Genomic DNA, 19,454 nt, shown 5'->3' with positions numbered 1-19,454 from the left:
ATGCCTGATTGATTTTTCATTTTCACTGCTTGAAATATCATTTTCCATCATTTCATTTTAAATCACTGTATATATTTGCCAAATAAAATATCTATCATGTGAGTTTGGGTGAGACAGAACATCATGGAGAAACTGTATAACAGAGGAAAGTAGATCAGGACTTTGCATAATGAAGGGAGAGAGAGAGAGAGAGAGAGAGAGAGAGAGAGAGAGAGAGAGAGAGAGAGAGAACGAACTTCCTTGATCACAGACAAAATATACTGCAAAGAAATGCTCCAATGACCATGCTTTTTCAGATACACACTACTTAGATAAATACAGTTACTGCCCAGTAAACCCTAATGACAGATTAATGCACTGCTTAGGTTAAGGCTCTCACAAGCCAGTCATTTCACCTCTACCATTTGTTGCATTGATTCACACATGACCCTTTGGGCAACACCTCATACCTATATTATATCACATACTTTTGTCTCATCTGACCAATTTTAGCTTGAAGTCTATGCGTTCAGATATGAGTATACCTAATACAATTTGCTTTTCCATTCACTTTTTCTTCAAGTAACATCTTGAATCATTTCATTCTCTGTATTTTTACAGTTTTGATGTTGAGGTGAATTTCTTCCAGGTGGCAGAATGAAGGTTTTTGTTTTTTAATCATTCCAACAATCTGCTCCATTTAATTGTAAAATGCAGACCTTTGACATTCAGGGATATTATTGAAAGGTATATAATAATTCCTGTTATTTTGTTGTTTTGTTTCTGGATCTTGCAAACAATCCATATACATGTCTATCTTCACCATTTGTCTTGGCATTTTCGTGGTTTACTGAATTAATTATGTTTGATTCTTTCCTAGTTCTCATATTATCTAATTTTCTAGTGAGGGGATTGTATTTATCTTGTTACTCTTCTCGATGTAGAAATGCTTAAAATGTCTTCTGTAACATTGGCTTAGTGGTCATGTATTCATTTTTTTATGCTTATTTAGGAAGGGCTTAATTTCTCCTCTCATTCCAAACGATAACTGATTCATTTAGAACTGCAAATTGATAGCTTTTTATTTCCTTCCAGCACACGAAATATGACATTCCACATCCTCCTAGCCTTTAGAGTTTCTGCTAGGTAATTGCTGTGATTATGTTGGGTTTCACTTGATGCATCCCTTTTGCATGTTTCAATATTCTTTCTTTCTGTTCTTTGAGGAAATTAACAATAATTTGATGCAGATAGGGGAGCATCTGCTCACATCTATTTGAGGATCAAAATGCCTTGTGTCCATCTCATTCCCAAAGTGTGATAGATTTTCTGTATATATTTCAATAGATTCCCTATGCATTTAGCCTGCATATGTGGTATACAGTTTTGACCAATTATTTTCAAATGCACTCTTAAATGTTCTGAATATTTTTAATTGCAATCTAATGTAACAGTTTATCAACCACTTATTTGATCCCTGATAGTCTTTCTTCTGTTTGATCTACTCTATTGATGAATCACTTAAAGTGAGTTTCTTAAAATTTGATTTATTGAGCTTGGTAATCCAAGATTTCTGATTGGCTCTTTTCCAGAATCTCTATATCTTTATTGAGGTTCTCTTTTATATCCTACATTATATTCCTTAAATTAATTAATTTATTTTTGTATCTTCTTAGATCATATTTAGCATCATTTTTTTTTCAATTATTTGTCTGACATTTCTTCCACCTCAGTATCTTTAAAATCAGTAACTAGAGAGAGGTGAGCTTTTGAAGGAGTCACATTGCCTTGTTTTTCACATTCCTTTTATTTCTATGTTGAGTTGTATGCACATTTCAGGATGCCACCTCTTCCACTATACATGAGAGATATTTTAGAAAATAACCTTCTCTTGATGATATGCCTGGAGTATTTACTTGTTAGGTAGGATTGAGACTAATTCCAAATGGAATTAGCAGCACAGTTTTTCTGTTACTTCTCTCGCAGTCACTGGTGTATTTTGACACAATGCCAGAAGGATACATTTTCACTTTCTCTGTAAGCCTCACAATAGTGGGGACCTTTTGCTAGTTCAGGCAGATGTGTTATGGAGAGCAGATAATATGAGATGCAAACTCTGTGGTCACTACTCAGGTCGTGTCAAGAATATGCTGACTTCAGGGTTACAGGTTATGGGAGCAATTGATGCTGAGGTCTGTCATAGGTAGCATTGCATTTGTAAACATGAGACTCGTGTTATTTCTCAGTGCTGAGAAAAGCTTTTAGGGTGAGCATCCTGGATTGGGACTTCACCCTCCCCTGGCATTATTTACTTGGTACAAAGTCATTGGCTGGGGTCTTTTTTTAATCCCCTGTCCTGAAAGTTGAACTATCCACCAAGGTTCAAGTGGAATTTGATCATAGTTGGATTAAGGAGGAATTTCCCTCAAATTTGTGGTGTGTTTCACTGAGAATCGAAGCACAAACCCAGCATGCTTCAGGTTCCAGGCTTGATCCACAACTGCACTCAAAAGGAGAAAAACAAAACAAAACAAACAAACAAAAAACCAAAACACTGAAAACATCAAAACGAACTAGATATAGAAATAAAGTGAGAAGTTGACCAAACATCACCGCAATCATGGCACCAAAGTAGCCAAAAACAAAACAAAACAAAATGGGCCAAAACAGAATGAGTGAACAATTAAGAAGAGTTAAGATAATAAGGAGAAAACTGAGATAGAAAAGAAAAAAAAAAGAGTTCATTAAAAATACTAAACTTAAGAAAAAAGTAAGGGGAATTAATGAAAAATAAAATGTAAAAAAGATAGCGTAGACAGAGGGGAAAAGAATAGAAAGAAAAGAAGAACAACTTAAAAAATTCCTCCAAGCTGAGATATCTGTCTTAAAGATGCTTCTTTCCAAGTGTGATCACACGTGTTCCAGAGGTCCACAGTCTGTGCACCTGGTGACATGGTCAATTCCTGAGCTGAAGAAAGCCAATTTTTGGCTGTATGTGGACTGCACTAACTGGGCCTATATTCATCCCAGCTGACTGCAGCCTGAATGCTTAGGGGCAAAGCAGATATCTAACCTGCATCAAATATCTAGGGTGCCTCAGAATGTGAGTGGTTGAGTGGAAAAATGAGAGAGAGAGAGAGAGAGAGAGAGAGAGAGAAAGAGAGAGATAGATATGCTGGAGAGGGAGGCATAGGATCTGAGCATTTGGCCACCTCAGTCTCAGTACCCTCAAAACTGGCTCCCCCATGACACCACAAGCGACTGATCTTACTCTTTGCTACAGAGGATGGAGCCATCCGCCTTTGTGTCCTCTACCCGCTATCTCAGCCTGCTCTCTCCAATGCTCAAACTATACCGCAGGCCCATGTGTCTCTCAACCCTCCAGCCACAGCAGTCTGGTGTTGCAGTTTCTCACACAGTTAAACTAACAGGATGTCCACAGGAACCCTGAGTTGTGATTGCCCTGATATTTCTGCTCCCCAGAGTGGTCTGATCCATAATAACAGGACTCCTCTCACAGATGGCTATTGGTTATACAACTCTGAGAATTTTGCTGAGCTATATATTGACTTTCTTCCCTAAAGTTAGCTTGCTGTGCAGTAGGAGACACCCTCAGATCAAATACTTGAACTGGTTTTATAGTTTGTGTGAAGTGTGGATTTGTCCTGCATTTAGGGTTTCCAGTACATTGTTATTGTCCAGGTTGTATGCACTCTCAGGCTTATGTTACGCTTCTGGTGTCTGGTTTTCATCCCTTCGCTGGGGAACCCCGTTGGTGAGACTTGCATCATGCTTTCCTCTGCATTGCCTTTCTGAATCTTTGAGCTGTTAAGATTTCCCTTCACTTCTTTATTGGTTCTCAGAACTTTTTCTCCCTTTCTCTCCTTGAAATATACTCTGTACTTTGTTGTCTGACTCCTTTCATTCACAGATTCACACAAAGGGAACTTCTATTTCTCCATCTTGCTTCCTTGATCCTCGACTATTTGAATCTTCAGGAGCTAGCAAACTTTGGCTCTAGCTATGCATCTGCTGTCAGAGAAACACAGGGGTGAGGGACACAGTGAGCAAGAATTGCACCTTTATGCTGTCCACACCTCCAATTATCCTCTTATGTGTGGATTCAGAAATAACCAGTCAAGGATCATTCAGGTTGTCAGTGGAAGGATGCAATGCTTAATTATTCCCATCCAGCCCGTGACACGTGGGGAACTCTCAAATCTCCCTTTCCTCTGCATGGAGAGGCAACTAAATAAAGCCTTGCAGCCTTCCCTCAGAAAATGCATATTGGATGTGTGCATTTCCACCAAACCTGGTTCTAAGTAATTTATAGGAAGAGACAATGGCTTATTGGACTTCTAGTGATGACAGCTATCCAGGGAGCAGGCATAAAGGAATGCTCCTGAAGATTAGTGGAAGAATTTCCAATTTTATATTTGTGTCTCTCCACTGCCAGAGTGACAGGATAGTCGCAATGGGCTGCAGGCAGAACCAGCATTTGAAGGATAAATGTATACATGATCTATGTGTTGGCAGTTCCAGGAAAGAACCGTAAAGGATTAACAACTATTAAAATAGTCTGGCTTTGGTCTATGCCATGATATCTCTCAAATATCGGCCCAGCGAAAGAAAAATATCTTTTCCAATTAAATACATGTTGCCACTTCAATCACTAATCATTGGATTATTTGCCAGGGGGGAATGGAAAACCCATATGCTTCTTTTGTCCCATCAAATTTGTCAATTTTTCACCATAAACCAAAATGAGACAGGTTCAGTGAAAACACTCCAATTGCCAATAGAGTTAGGTCTATACACTTTGAAGCCCGACATGGGAAGCTATGGCTAGGAGAGGGCTATGGATAGCATGCTTTTTAAATAAAATCCAAGGATCTTCTCTCCCTGTTTAGTTCAGGTGCAAGTACCAGGAGAGCACAGCAGCATTTAGGGAATACAAGGGTTCATTCCTGAGGAGAATATTTGGTAATCATACTTATGGAGAAAGAGGCAATCTCATCACACAGCAAGGCTCTCCTAGAAGGTGGAGCAGGCTACCCTTGGGTAGGATAAAAATGCAGCCCTCACAGGCCCTCTGCTCTAAGCTGGAAACAACTCTTTTGTGCCAGGGCCTGGGTTGTTTGGCAAGCTCAGTATAGGCCATGGAATTCTGGGCTCAACAAGAATTCTAAGGAGTCAACTACAAGTCCTGAAATGGCTTAAAAAATTGCTTTAGTCTTTATTTTACCGGAGAAGCAACAGGGTGGTAGATAATCTTCCATTTGTAAGCAACTGGGTAGGGCACCGACTGTTTGAGCAAACTAAAAAGAGAAGCAACTCCTCTAACCCGATGAAGGCTATGAAGCCAGTCATCAACCTAGGGCCTCTCAGCTCCAAATTCACCCTTCAATGTATGTTCTCTGATAAAGAAGGGATTCTTTAAGCATCTCTACTTCAGAGTAACACCAAAGATCAGTATGCTATTCTTTCTTAGCAGAGGGCACTGGTGGGATACTGAAAGAGAAACTAACTGGCCCTCCTACAATTTATAAATGGCTTTCACAGTTGTGGATTTGAGAATATATTTGGTGGTCTGTCACAGACATGGGCCCTCAGCAGTTGTGTGGATCTGATTTGGTCTGTTGATCAGTTTCTTGTGGCTTTCTTGGTAAGATCATCCTGTGTTCCAAGTCACCTGTCCACAGTTTCTCTCTACATATTTACCCCCCCCACACACACATACTCAGCTTTATGCAGTCCTTCCATCACTGCAGCACTCCTGATACCAAGATCCCGGTCCCACCTCCACCCCCGGCCCCCACCTCCACCAAATTGTAGCCACTATCCACAGGGCATTTTTACTCCAGGCTTCTCACTGAGCCAGGACTCCTCACTCCTACTGCACATCCCCATTTACACGTCACCAGCTATGCACCATCCCCATACTACATTGCTCTGGGGAGTTGCTCTGTGACTATACACCAATTCGGCTTCTGTACTCCACCTCTGGCACTGGCAAAACAGAGGAATTCTCCACCATCCAGCAGATTCTTTTCCAATCAGGTGTGAACTCCAGTCTTGGGGAGTTGCCCACATTCTGAGATTTTCTTTCTTATGGAGACCCTGCTCCAGAAAACTCCACATGGAGTTTTCTTCCATCTTTTATTAAAACTTATATGATAGTTTCATAGCTCTTTTTTTTTTTTTTTTTTTTTTGTATTCGACTTCCTTGGTCCAGACTGTAAGCTTTCTGTTGTGATTGGATCCAGATTGCTACAGAACACAACATCTATAGCAAATATCATTGTTAACAACAAGTTAATAATTTTTCTATGTTCATATATGAATACATGACCAGTATAACTTCACATCATGTAAACAACCACAAGAATGGGAAGTTATACTCCATGTATGTATTATATGTCTAAATTTTTCTCTTTGAGAGCTGCATCAAGTAAGGATGTCCACTGTATTTACTTCTATCCAATAGTCCTGGTGTGGGGCAGGCAGTGGTCCCAGAGAGACCAATAAAGGAAGAAAAAGAATAAAATGTTAGGAAAGGAAAAAGACAGATGGGCATTATTTGCCGATGCTATAGATGTGCATGTAAAATTTTCCAAGTGTTTTATTGGAATCGATAAAGGAGCTTAGGAATTTGTGGGATAAAAAGTCAAGTAGAAAAGCCTAATATATGGAACTGGAGGCTATCATGCTAAGTAAAATAAGCCAATCACAGAAAAATAAAGGCTGAATGCTCTCTCTGATATGCTGATGCTGACTCACAATAGATGCGGTGGGGGTGGGGACGGAGTGTAGGTTCACCAGATTGGATGGGGGGTGGGCATAGGAGGAAGGGAGGGAGGATGGGAATGGGAAAGATAGTAGAATTAATCAGACATAACTTTTTCATGTTCATATATGAATGCACGACCAGTATAACTTCACAGCATGTAAACAACCACAAGAATGGTTATATGCATGATATGTCAAAATGCATTCTACTGTCATGTAAAACTATAAGAACAAATTAAAAAGGAAAGCCTATCATATATTTCTAAGCAACACATTTTAATAAGTGAAATTGACCAAATTATGCTATGTACATATATGACTACATCACACTGAAGTTCGCCTTTATGTAAGTCTATAAAACACCAATTGAAAAAATCTACAAATAAATAAAAGGAAGACCAGGAGAGTAGAGGAGAGGAACAGGGGAAGGAGAAGAAGAGGAAAAGCAGAAGTAGTGAGGACTCAAGGGTAGCAACTTATGTATTACATATGTAGGATAATGTCTAATTGAACCCCAACATTATGTATAACTAGAAGACACTAATAAAAACATTCAAAAACCAAAAAATTCAAAGATAGTATTTGCTAAATATGATATGCCTAGGATAAAATGTCACATGTTCAGAAAAATGTTATAAAATATAGTCACGCTCAAAGAGATACATTATTATTATTATTATCATTGTTATTATTACCAGAGATTGAACCCAGGGCTGTTTAACTAGTCAGCCACATTATCAGTCCACTTTTTTAATGTTATATTTTGAGTCAGGGTCTTACTAAGTTGCTCAGGGCCTTGCTAAGTTGCTGAGGCTGGCTTTGAACTCACAATCCTCCTGCCTCAGCCTCCACAGCTGCTGGGATTACAGGCATGTGCCATCAAGCATGGCTTCAAAGAGATATGATTAAAAGAAGAGATATGCCATAGACATGAACCAAACATGTAGTACTGAAAAGTAGTCAAATCTAAAATATCAACACAGTCCTAGTTAGAATCCCACCCTGAGAGACCCTCGGCCCTACAACTTTCCATGATGAATTGATAACTTAGGTACAATGAAATGGACCCCAAATAGATAAGGTACATTTGAAGACCAAGGTAAAATTGACTCATTCTATCCAAATATCAGGATTGAATATTGGTCTTTGGTAATTCAGTTAGTGTTGTATTTCAAATACTTAAATAGGTCCGTGGCACATAATAGAGTGTATAGGAATTAGCCCAACCCTATGTCGATACTCAATTAATGGCACCATAAACCAGGTAGAAAATGGAAGACTTTTCAACAAGTAGTTCACTGAGAAAACTGGATATCCACATGAAAGGAACCCTACTCACCACCATCGTACACAAACTTCAAGTGCAAGTGGATTAAGACCTGCCTGTGAGGGGCAAAACCATGTAAATTTTAGAAGACGATACAGAAAATAATTTTTGGCCCAGTGTTGCTTAAAACAGAAAAAAAATCTCTTAAAACATATTAAGAAAGTATAGTATTAAACTGGGCACAGTGGAGCATGCCTGTAATCCCAGGGGCTTGGGAGGCTGAGGCAGGAGGATTGTGTGAGTTCAAAGTCAGCCTCAGCAATTTAGCAAGGCCTAATTTAGTGAGACCCTGTCCCTCCCTCCCTCCTTTCCTTCCTTTCTATCTATCTATATCTATCTCTCTCTCTCTATATATATATAGGTGAGGATGTGGCTCAGTGGTTAAACACCCCTAGGTTCAATTATTCCTGGTACCAAAAAAAAAAAAAAAAAAAAAAAAGTGGAATCACTAACCATGAAGAAAAGAATGATCAGTTTGACTGTATCATAACTAGGATTTTCTGTTCAATAAAACAGAGCCCAAAGCAAGTGAACAAACACACACATGCACCCACACACTCACACACACACAAGGGAATAGCATGGCGCACTTATGGACTGGTATTTGAAATAGGTAACAAACCCATTAAATCAGTAAGCACAAAATGGATAATGCATAGTTAAATTTGGTCCAGTCCTCCTACAGAAAAGCAAACCCCAAAGGTTCATAAGCATGATAATGTGATAAAGCTTATTATATTTGGGGTATTGTTCACAGCCATGTTGGCAAAGATTAAATGCTGGCAATATTTAGTGCAGGTGAATAAATAGGCCAGAGGGATGTCTATGGGCTGCTGGTGCGGTTGAAAATTGGCACAACCACTACAGAAAACAATTTGGCATTGCTTTGGAAAGCTGAACATATGTACATCCTATGGATCAGTGATTCTATTCTGGGATGTATACTCCGGAGAGGCTTTTACCCATGTGTTCCATGAGAAATGCACAAGAACAGACATAACATCCAAGAACTAGAAATGACCCTAGTGTCCATTTATTGTAGAACGGAATGGTATAATCACATCACAATCACTGTTTATAAGCACAGACTGGAATGCTAGTCAACAATGGAGACAAAGGATTTACCCGCAGCTACTATGAACAACATGGATGGGTCTCTTACATACGAAATAAACATACAATAAACGCTGAAAGAAGAAGCATGCAGTGTGATTACATTTACATAACTTCATATAAAATGCATTGTTTAGGGATGCATACAAAAGTGGTAAAGCTATAAAGAAAAGTACTGAAAAGATTATCACAACATCAGGATAATGACTATATATCCACTGGGACGATGTGGGCTATGATTGGGAGGAATAAAGTGGCTGTGTTCTGGAAGGCTGGCAATGGTCCGTTTCTTGACCTGGTTCCTGATTTACATGGGTGTTATTTGTATAAATCATCTAAACCTACAGTGTGTTTTATTCAGTCTTATATAGCTCAGATTTTAAAAATGCTTACTCCAAGAAAAAATGTAACAGAAAGGAAAATATGGGTTCTAGAAATAAATCTTGATGAGGTTTGAATTGTTATGGATGAAGAAAATGTGATTTTTCCAGTCCGGAGACCAGCAAGTGTCCTCTATCTCTCAAAGGTGAGGGGGGCCAGGGTTATTTAGATGCTAAGTACCCCATACCTAATCCTCACCCTAAACCTTTCTCCTACCAGACACTTCACCCTATATTTATGTTAACTGCCTATGGCAAATCAGTTGGAGGATCATCATCACTAATAAGATCACTAGGCATCAAAGGTCATGTCATTACAGTAAGACTGGGCAACCACACTTCCATGAGAGCAGGTACCCCAGTTTACTGCATTTCCTGTCAGTCCACAGGCATCCATGTGCTGGAGAAACTAGAGTAAACCAAAGAATATCTTCATTGTGTTGTGAGATTGGACATGAGCTTTATCATGGTGATAATGGTAACTGATGATGGAAGGGCAAAGAGTTGGTTTAGGTTGAGCACTGTACAGGGAAAACCCAGGTGCAGATTAGGTTTTCCAGATCCCAGCATAAATTGTGTCATTCTCCAGGCTTAGCATTTCTAAGCAGAATTGTGCTAATGTGTTTTGGCCCCATCTCCTATTCTATTCTCTGACAAAATCCTATGTGGAAAAAATTTCCCAGGACCTTGCTTAAGATAATTCAGAGTATAGAAGTTTGAGTAGGGGCATCTGCAACAGAAATCCTAGCACTATGGTAATTTAATGGCGACACACACTTCATTTTCTCAGAAATTTTCTCTCATCCATCAATCCATCCAGCCAGTCAGCCTGTCAATAATTTTTAATCCACAAAACGTATTAAGCAACATGCTTATTGCCAGGAGAGGTTGGGGTGTGTTCATTTAGGTATATACAATGTGGTACAGATTTACGTTGCTTTTATCGGATAGAAACCTAGGTACTCTAGAACCAATACTGAATGAGCTGTCATTTCCTCATTACCTCAAAAGACCATCTTGATTACTTACTAATATAAACTGTGGAACTTATTTATGCGCATCAGGCTCTGAGTCTGGGCTTCCTATTTGTTCCAGAAACCCAGTACCAGAATATTTAAATCACTGTGGCGTTAAATACGTTTTAATATCTGATAGGGCCACTTTCTGCGCATTGCACTTTTTTTTTTTTTTTTCCCCTCTCAGGAACGTGTTCGGGCCCGCGGCAGGGGGCGGGGTCGCGCCTCCGCCGCGGCTCCGGTTCCAGCCGAGCCTCACGGACGCAGAGATGGAAATCCCGAGGCTGCTCCCGGCTCGCGGGACAAGACAGGACAGCGGCGGTTATTGCCCCGCGGGCGGCGGCGGGGTCCACCGAGGCCCTGACCCGCAGGCTGGTCAGGCCCCCGCGCGGCGCCTTCTACTGCTCCGGGGGGCCCAAGATGGCGGGCCCGTGCCGCGGAGCGAGGAGGCCCGCAGGGCCTCACGGGGCCGGGGCCCGGGCCCAAGCCCGAGCCCGTTGGCGCCGAGGCCGAATCACCCGAGCAGCGGCGGCGACGACTTCTTCCTGGTGCTGCTTGACCCGGTGGGTGGCGACGTGGAGACCTCGGGCACGGATCAGGCCGAAGGGCCCGTGTGGAGGGAGGAGGCCGAAGCGGGCCTGGGGCCCCAGGGGGACGAGAGCGGCGCGAACCCTGCGGGCCGCCCTGCGCTGGGCCCCCGGTGCCTGTCCGCGGCCCCGGTCCCGGGCCCGGCCCCGGTCCCGGTCCCGGTCCCCGTCCCGGTCCCGGTCCCGATCCCGATCCCGGCTCCAGCCTCAGGCCCGGGCCACGGGGCGGCCTTCGCAGGCACCATCACTATCCATAACCAGGACCTGCTGTTGCGTTTTGAGAACGGCGTCCTCACCCTGACCACGCCCCCGCTGCCGGCCTGGGAGCCGGGGGTCGCGCCTTTCCCGCAGCCTGGGGGTCTAACTGCCCCGCCGCCAGCCGGGTTCCCGCACACCGCGCAGTTGGGTGACTGCCCAGAGCTGCCGCCCGAGCTCCTGCTGGCCGAGCCGGCGGAACCTGCGCCGGCCCCGGCTCCTGAGGAGGAGGCTGAGGGCCGGGCCGCCTCCCAGAGCCCTCGCGGGCCGCTGGGCCAGGCCCCAGGCGTGGTGCTGTACCTGTGCCCCGAGGCGCAGTGCGGACAAACCTTCGCCAAGAAACACCAGCTGAAGGTGCACCTGCTGACGCACAGCAGCAGCCAGGGTCAGAGGCCCTTCAAGTGCCCCCTGGGCGGCTGCGGCTGGACCTTCACCACATCTTACAAGCTCAAGAGGCACCTGCAGTCGCATGACAAACTAAGGCCTTTCGGCTGCCCGGTGGAGGGCTGTGGCAAGAGCTTCACCACTGTGTACAACCTCAAAGCACACATGAAGGGCCATGAGCAGGAGAACTCCTTCAAATGTGAGGTGTGCGAGGAGAGCTTCCCCACGCAGGCTAAGCTCAGTGCCCACCAGCGCAGCCACTTCGAGCCAGAGAGGCCCTACCAGTGTGCGTTTTCCGGCTGCAAGAAGACGTTTATTACCGTGAGTGCCCTGTTTTCCCATAACCGCGCCCATTTCAGGGAACAGGAACTCTTTGCCTGCTCTTTCCCTGGCTGCAGTAAACAGTATGACAAGGCTTGTAGGCTGAAAATTCACCTGCGGAGCCACACAGGCGAGAGACCTTTCCTTTGTGACTTTGAGGGCTGTGGCTGGAATTTCACCAGCATGTCCAAACTCTTAAGGCACAAAAGGAAGCACGATGATGACCGGAGGTTCACGTGCCCTGTAGAAGGCTGTGGGAAATCTTTCACAAGGGCCGAGCATCTGAAAGGCCACAGCATAACCCACCTGGGCACAAAACCTTTCGTGTGTCCTGTGGAAGGCTGCTGTGCCAGGTTTTCTGCTCGTAGTAGTCTCTACATTCACTCCAAGAAACACCTGCAGGATGTGGAGACTTGGAAGAGTCGTTGCCCCGTCTCCACCTGTAATAAACTCTTCACGTCCAAGCACAGCATGAAGACCCACATGGCCAAAAGGCACAACCTTGGCCAGGATCTCTTAGCTCAGCTCGAAGCTGCAAATTCTCTCACGCCCAGCAGTGAGCTTACCAGCCAGGGACAGAATGATCTCAGCGATGCAGAGATAGTGTCTTTCTTCTCTGATGTGCCTGGCAAGAGTTCTGCTGCAGTGCTGGACACCGCATTGGTCAATTCTGGAATCCTGACTATTGATGTGGCTTCTGTGAGCTCCACTCTGGCAGGGAATCTGCCTGCCAACAATAATAATTCTCTAGGGCAGGCTGTGGACCCTCGGGCCTTGATGGCCACCGGTGACCTTCCTCAGAGCCTGGATACCTCTCTCTTTTTTGGAACGACAGCTGCTGCTTTTCAGCAGGGTCCCTTAGATATGGATGATGTCTCCAGTGTAAGCGTGGGGCCACTGGGGCCTCTGGGTTCTTTGGCAATGAAAAACTCGAGTCCAGAGCCCCAGACTTTGACACCCAGCAATAAGTTAACAGTGGACACAGAAGCTCTGACTCCTTCAAGCACCCTTTGTGAAAACAGTGTTTCAGAACTACTGACACCAACCAAAGCGGATTGGAATGTACATCCTGACTCCGACTTCTTTGGACAGGAGGAAGAAACCCAGTTTGGATTCCCCAATCCAGCAGGAAACCATGGTTCTCAGAAAGAAACAGATCTTATCACAGTGACTGGCAGCCCATTTTTGGTATGAATCAACTCTATTTGTTACTTGCCATGTGGCTTACTTTATTAACACTCAACTTTGAGGGTCTTCTGGACTGAAGGGTTTGCAGAAGAACACATCCCTGGACTACAAGCTTGGAGAGTTAAATTCTGATCTTGAGTCTGGAACTGACAAGTTCTGTGACCCTGAGCAAGTCACTTAACCTATCTGAGCCTTAATTTCCTTATTTATAAAATGATGTGCTTTGAATGCATTGTTTCTAAGCTCTTTTCAGTGCTTTTATTCCTTTTAATGTATGCTTTCTTAAAAACGTTTGGGACACCTTTCAATGATAATATTAATTTTTTAAGCATCTATATAATTAAGGTATATTATAATGAGCATCAATTTACTTTGCAAACAACTTCAACTTATTAATGATTTGATTCCTGCACATTCCTGCTCTTTTGTTTTTAATTTTGTGCAAATTCCAGGTATGAATTCATTTATTCATTAGTATTTAATATGTTTAAAGATTTAGGCCTCTTTTGAAAAAAATCCATCATCATCCTTAGTATCAACAGTAATTCCTTAATCTCAGCAAATATTCAGCCACATTTTCCAACTTTCAGTTTTCTCATAAATACTACTTGTTTTATTATTTTTTTTTTGTAATTTAGAATTTAGATAAGTCTCAAGTATGTTGTTCAGCTATAGTTCTCTTTCTACAATCTTTTTTTCTTTCAATTTTATTCATTGGAATCATTAATTTATTTCATATCAACAACTTGCTTCAGTCTGTTTTGCTGATTACATCCTTGTGGTAGTGTTCACTTTTCTCTAGTTTCTTTTCTCAGTTTAGTAGTTAGCTCTATGAGACTCGATCAGATTGAAATGATTTGGGGGCATGAATGTTTCATGAGTCATGTTGCGTTCTTCTATTAGGTATTCATAATGTCTGGTTTTCTCCCTTTTTGTGATTCTATCAGCTGCTGATGATCAATGGATTAATTCATGATAATTTTGATTCTGATATGATGAATTGTTCTTGTAGAATTACCAACAATTAGGGGAAGAGGAAATGCTGCTTGAAGTACTTTCAAAAGTTTAGAAGAAATAGTATTAAATGCCAAAATATTTTCTTAACTAGAAATAAAACTAATAAGAAAAAAAGAAAATAATGTGTTGGCTTTTATCACTTTTTAATTTCCTCAGCTTTTTTTCTTGATGGAAGGTTGTGTTGTGGAATTGCCAGCCAGGTCTTTGTCATGAAACAGTTTCCAGTTTGTGCTCTGTGGTATTGGACAAGTGGTCTTGAATAAGTTAGCATCACTGAGCCTCAGTTTTCTAGCTGTTAACTGATCATACAATGAATGCATGCACATAACAACCTTAGACTTTTCTTCTGCTCCAGTTCCCAACATATAAGTAAATATACTATGTGTTTTGGCATATTTTGATGAATTTATATTATCGTTTGACTCTACAAGTTCTTCTGATGTAAGGGAGAAATGTGATATTAATCCTATTCTTGTGCAGACAATAAAAATTTATGTTATTTAGGGTAAGTAGGAAGAGGAAATTCTATACCTTGCACTGAGTGATTTTTCTCCCCAGAATTGTTGTGGTAAATGCCAGAAATAGAGACATTGCTCACATGTTTATTTGCATATGTCTGGATTCGATCAGTTTGTCAACATCTTTGCTGTTTTTGATATCAGACTTCTAGGTGACTGTGGAGCCTACAGTTCCATGAAAATCTGATAATGGAGCAGAGGACTGTGGTCTGGGGAGTTCATTGTTTATGGTTTCTAAGAGCTGGAGGAAAGGAAAGATTGGATCTGAATATTTTGTAAATTATGTTTACAGAATTTGCAGTTTGTGGAACACCTTCACAACTTGTGTCTTGTCATTTAAAGCAGCCCTGTAAAGTAGTTGTTGCAAAGTCTGTATTGTGTTTCAAATTATAGTTTAACCAACTCACATACTGACTGGTTTTTGGCTATTACTGACAATTTTATATATAGCTTCAAACAAGGAAGAGACATTATTTTCACCTCTCCCTGTCTACCCATACAACTTTCATGATTCATTCCTGTGTTGTAACTTGTTGCTCTTTTCCTTTAAAGTTTCTTTTACCATCTGCTTATTTCCTCCCCACACCACTTCCATGACTGTGCATTCTAGTCCTTTCTTTCATATTTTTTAATGAATAAATCTCCTTTTTGCCACTATCCCTCAGACATTCTCCTCATGGAAAATTTTCTTACAGTTTTTTCTCATTTGCCAAGTGTACACTACAGTACTATATGTACAGTAAGAAGTTATTTTCAGAGCTTAGATAATTCTTTGTGTATATATGATTCAGATCTTAAAGGAGGTTATTTTCTATACAGTTCAGATGAGAAGTTGATTTTTGGTTCATTGTTTCCATTTTTTAAAAAAAGTTTTTGCCAGGAAATTCTGCTAATAAGTCTTATTTGCTCTGGTGTACTAGTCTAGTAGTGTTTGCATGTAGATGTCTGTGGATGACAGTTATTGTAGCACTTTGGAAGTGCACTAAAAATGTGCCACTATCAAATGTTTCTATATTGTATGTGTGCTAGTACACGCACGCGTGCACACAAACACACATACATTTTATAAGTGGTTGTATTCATTTAGTGAAAAAAAAGTAGACATACTTAAAAAAAAAAAACTTGGAGAAATGCTTGGAATTTCATTGTGTTCACCCATTCAAAGTTTTCTCTCTACTTTGGAAATATTTGTACTCATAAGAGATATTTCAAAAATGTTATTCATTAAAACCTCTTAAATAACCACTATTTTTCATGTCTAGCAAATGAGTATGTCAAGGACTAAGATGAATACACAAATAATAAAAGTCAAATAAATTGTTAAACATGAAGAAAATTTAATGCTGTGACTATATTTTTTAACTCCCTAAATCAACTTCCTTCTAATAATTCATATTTATATTCTTTCCTATTTATTCCTTGAATTTTCAAAGATTAAATGCTACTTTTATTTTTCAAATAATTTGCTTTTTAAAATTTTTTTTAGTTGTATATGGACATAATAGCTTTGTTAATTTATCTTCATGTGGTGCTGAGGCTCGAACCCAGTGCCTCACACATACTAGGCAAGTACGCTACCACTGAGCCACAACATCAGCCCTGTAAATGCTACTTTTCTTAAAGATAATAAATTTTATTTGTCCATGGGTTTTATTGAAGAAATTTGTTCAAATTGTTTATCTTGGTTTACAGAGTGGTACAGACCAGCAATCAAAGCTGCTTGGGAGGCTGAGGCAGGACAGCAAGTTTGAGGCCAGCCTAATCAACTTAGCCAGACGCTGTGTCAAAATAAATATGAAGAGGCCTGGGAGTATAGATGAATGGTAGAGAGCCCCTGGGTTTATCCCTTATACCCTCAAAAAAAAATTAACAAACCAACGATTTATCTTTCAACACCCTTTTCTAGAAAAATACAGAAAACAACTTTGTGCTCTCAAGGTAAGACATTTAATATCTGTTGTTGGTGGCATGAAGCTACCAACACTTCTTTTGATTTTGGTGTAGGTTTTAATATTAACTTCTTTTCTTTTTGCTTTTTAAATATTAATTTCTTTTCTTTTTGCTTCTTTTCAAGCACTGCTTTATTAAAATTTTTTTGCAGTTTAAAAAACAGTTATATGATAGCTTAAAAAGAAGTCTGTTTCTAAGGGTTGTTTTTATTATGTTGGTTGTGAGTTTAAAAGTATATTTGCCTTAGTGATCTTACCAATTAGTATAATTAACATAACAAAATGATTTGAGTAGTAAGCATGAATCATGGATAGACTATGAAATTTATTTGTCTCTGTGATCTAAACTACTTATGTTCCTATCCAGGAAAAAGATAAGAAGATAATTTGTAAGCTGCAGATTCACATAAATAAATCTTTACTGAATTGTGCAAAATACAACATTATATTGAGGCTTCTATGAGAACAGTAATATAAAACCATGATTTTTGATGAAATTGCAATTGATAAGAGGAGATAGAAAAATAATATGTTAAACAGTTGAAGAAAAAAGTTTAAATTGGTACCAAAATGATGGAAAGTTAGAAAAAACACCAGAATAATATGTTGTTTATTGTGAACACAGATGAGTCAATGAATGTTTTAACAGAGGAGTCATATCATGAAAATTTTGTTTTAGAAAGGAAAATTTAATGAAATTGCACAATGAGGATTATTGGGAAGGCTGGAATGAGAGAGTAAAATGGCTTTTGTAGCAATTGACTTGTGATGTGATGAAGAATGAAGCTAGGATTGCAGTAGTGTCAGTGGAATTGAAAAGGAAGGCACAGATTTTTTATACATCTACAATACTTAAAGAGGGATATTACTTGGTGCTCATTAGGGAAATAGATAGATAGGTAAGTAGATAAGTAGAGATGAGAGAGAAAGCAGGACTGATAACTTAGGTTTCCATGGAGGTTATATAATCATATTTTTACTAATATAATTAGAGAAATAAGGAAGAGTCCTTTTGTTCATAAGTATATAAAGATGGTGGCTTCAGTTAAATAATAATTGATAAAGCATAATTATCCTTCATAAGCTACCAATATTGTGATTTATTCACTTTTTAGAAGACAGCATATGATCAGTTCCTCTTTCTTGATATCCTCAGGCACACCCAGAATTATATACACATTTCCGATCCTCTCATTTCCTTTTAAATTACCAGAGGCCTCTTCATCTTGTCATCAATGATCTAAATCTCTACTGACCAATATGGCACTTACTTGTCATTTGGGCTGTTAAACACTTGAAGTGTGGGAATGAGGGACAGAATTCTTAATTTAATTAATATAAATTTTAGTTTTAAAACTGCAACAAAATAAAACATTTTTCTGTTAAACATAACTCTATTGTTAGATAGGATTAAATTTTACTTTAGCCATATAAAATTTGGCATACAAATTGAGATGTACCAAGAATTTAAAATAACAACCAGATTTTAAAGGCATAGTCAAGAAGCTAAAATATCTCATTAGGATTTTAATACTGATTACATGATGAATAATATTTTGCTTAAAGAAAACACTAAAATTAGTTTCTTTTAACTTTTTAAATGTGGCTACTAGAAAATTTAAAATTAAACAAATGGCTCTTTATTTAAAAAACAAAATTATATAAGTTTATATACTTATATAAGTATAAACTTATATACTTTATAAGTATAAACATTCTTTATATTTTTATTGGACCACACTTCTCTGGTTTTAACATTCCTTCCTCAGACTATGCTATCTCTCATATCTGTTGAGAACTTTTTCCTTTACATAATAGAATAGTGGCTATTCTGTTTAAGATAAAATCCCCCACAAAGATATGTATGATAAAGGGATGCTTATAATTCTTCATGAAAGCATTCTAGGACTGAATTTTACCTGTATTTGTTTCAGTTGGAGCAGGTAACTAGGATTGTGAAAAGTCCAATATCCCCTGATCTTTAGAGAAACGGATTTCTTGGAGCTCCTTACTCATAATCTCTTTTGCCACTAGAGAGAATAATGAGCCAAGTAATGCCAGGAGAACCTAATCATAAGAACTCCTACCATAGTCATTTCTATTTTGTATTTTCCATTCACTGAGACAAATCTAGATGGAAGATAACAAAAGAAGTGAAAAATTAATGAATAAGTGCAAATAACTCTCCAGGAATTACACTATATTTTTACATTTGATAGGAATTCTACATAGGCAACTAAAATTATTCCTCATTATTGTTAATTGCTTATATTTGAAAATGTACAAAATCCTCTAAACTATCAATATTTCTAAAGAAAATATCTTAGTTCAGTATTTAAAAATAAAACAAAACGCTTGTAACCCCAGTGGTTTGGGAGGCTGAGGCAGGAGGATCGCCAGTTCAAAGCCAGCCTCAGCACCAGTGAGGTGTTAAGCAACTCACTGAGACCCTGTCTCTAAATAAAATACAAAATAGGGGTGGTAATGTGGCTCAGTGGTCAAGTTTTCCTGAGTTCAATTCCTGGTACCCCCCCCCCAATAAAACTTTAAGGGAAACCTAAAAACACCAACAATCTTCAAGTTCATTAAGACCATTTTTTAAAAATATTTGTCTAATAAGTCACTAATCAG

The 19,454-nt window shown here is 39.8% G+C and overlaps 1 protein-coding gene across 1 annotated transcript; it reads left to right on the top strand.

Moving 5' to 3' along the window:
- Window positions 1-10,811: 10,811 nt before the first annotated feature.
- LOC143639129 (zinc finger X-linked protein ZXDB-like) lies at window positions 10,812-16,159 on the top strand. Its single transcript, XM_077107298.1, has one exon. The coding sequence runs from the start codon at window positions 10,874-10,876 to the stop codon at window positions 13,343-13,345; it is 2,472 nt and encodes an 823-aa protein (XP_076963413.1). The 5' UTR covers window positions 10,812-10,873; the 3' UTR covers window positions 13,346-16,159.
- The last annotated feature ends 3,295 nt before the right edge of the window (window positions 16,160-19,454 follow it).

Source organism: Callospermophilus lateralis, chromosome X, assembly GCF_048772815.1.
Source record: "Callospermophilus lateralis isolate mCalLat2 chromosome X, mCalLat2.hap1, whole genome shotgun sequence".
Taxonomy (NCBI): Eukaryota; Metazoa; Chordata; class Mammalia; order Rodentia; family Sciuridae; genus Callospermophilus; species Callospermophilus lateralis.
The sequence above is the reverse complement of the archived record's forward strand: the minus strand, read 5'-3'. Positions and strand labels throughout refer to the sequence as shown.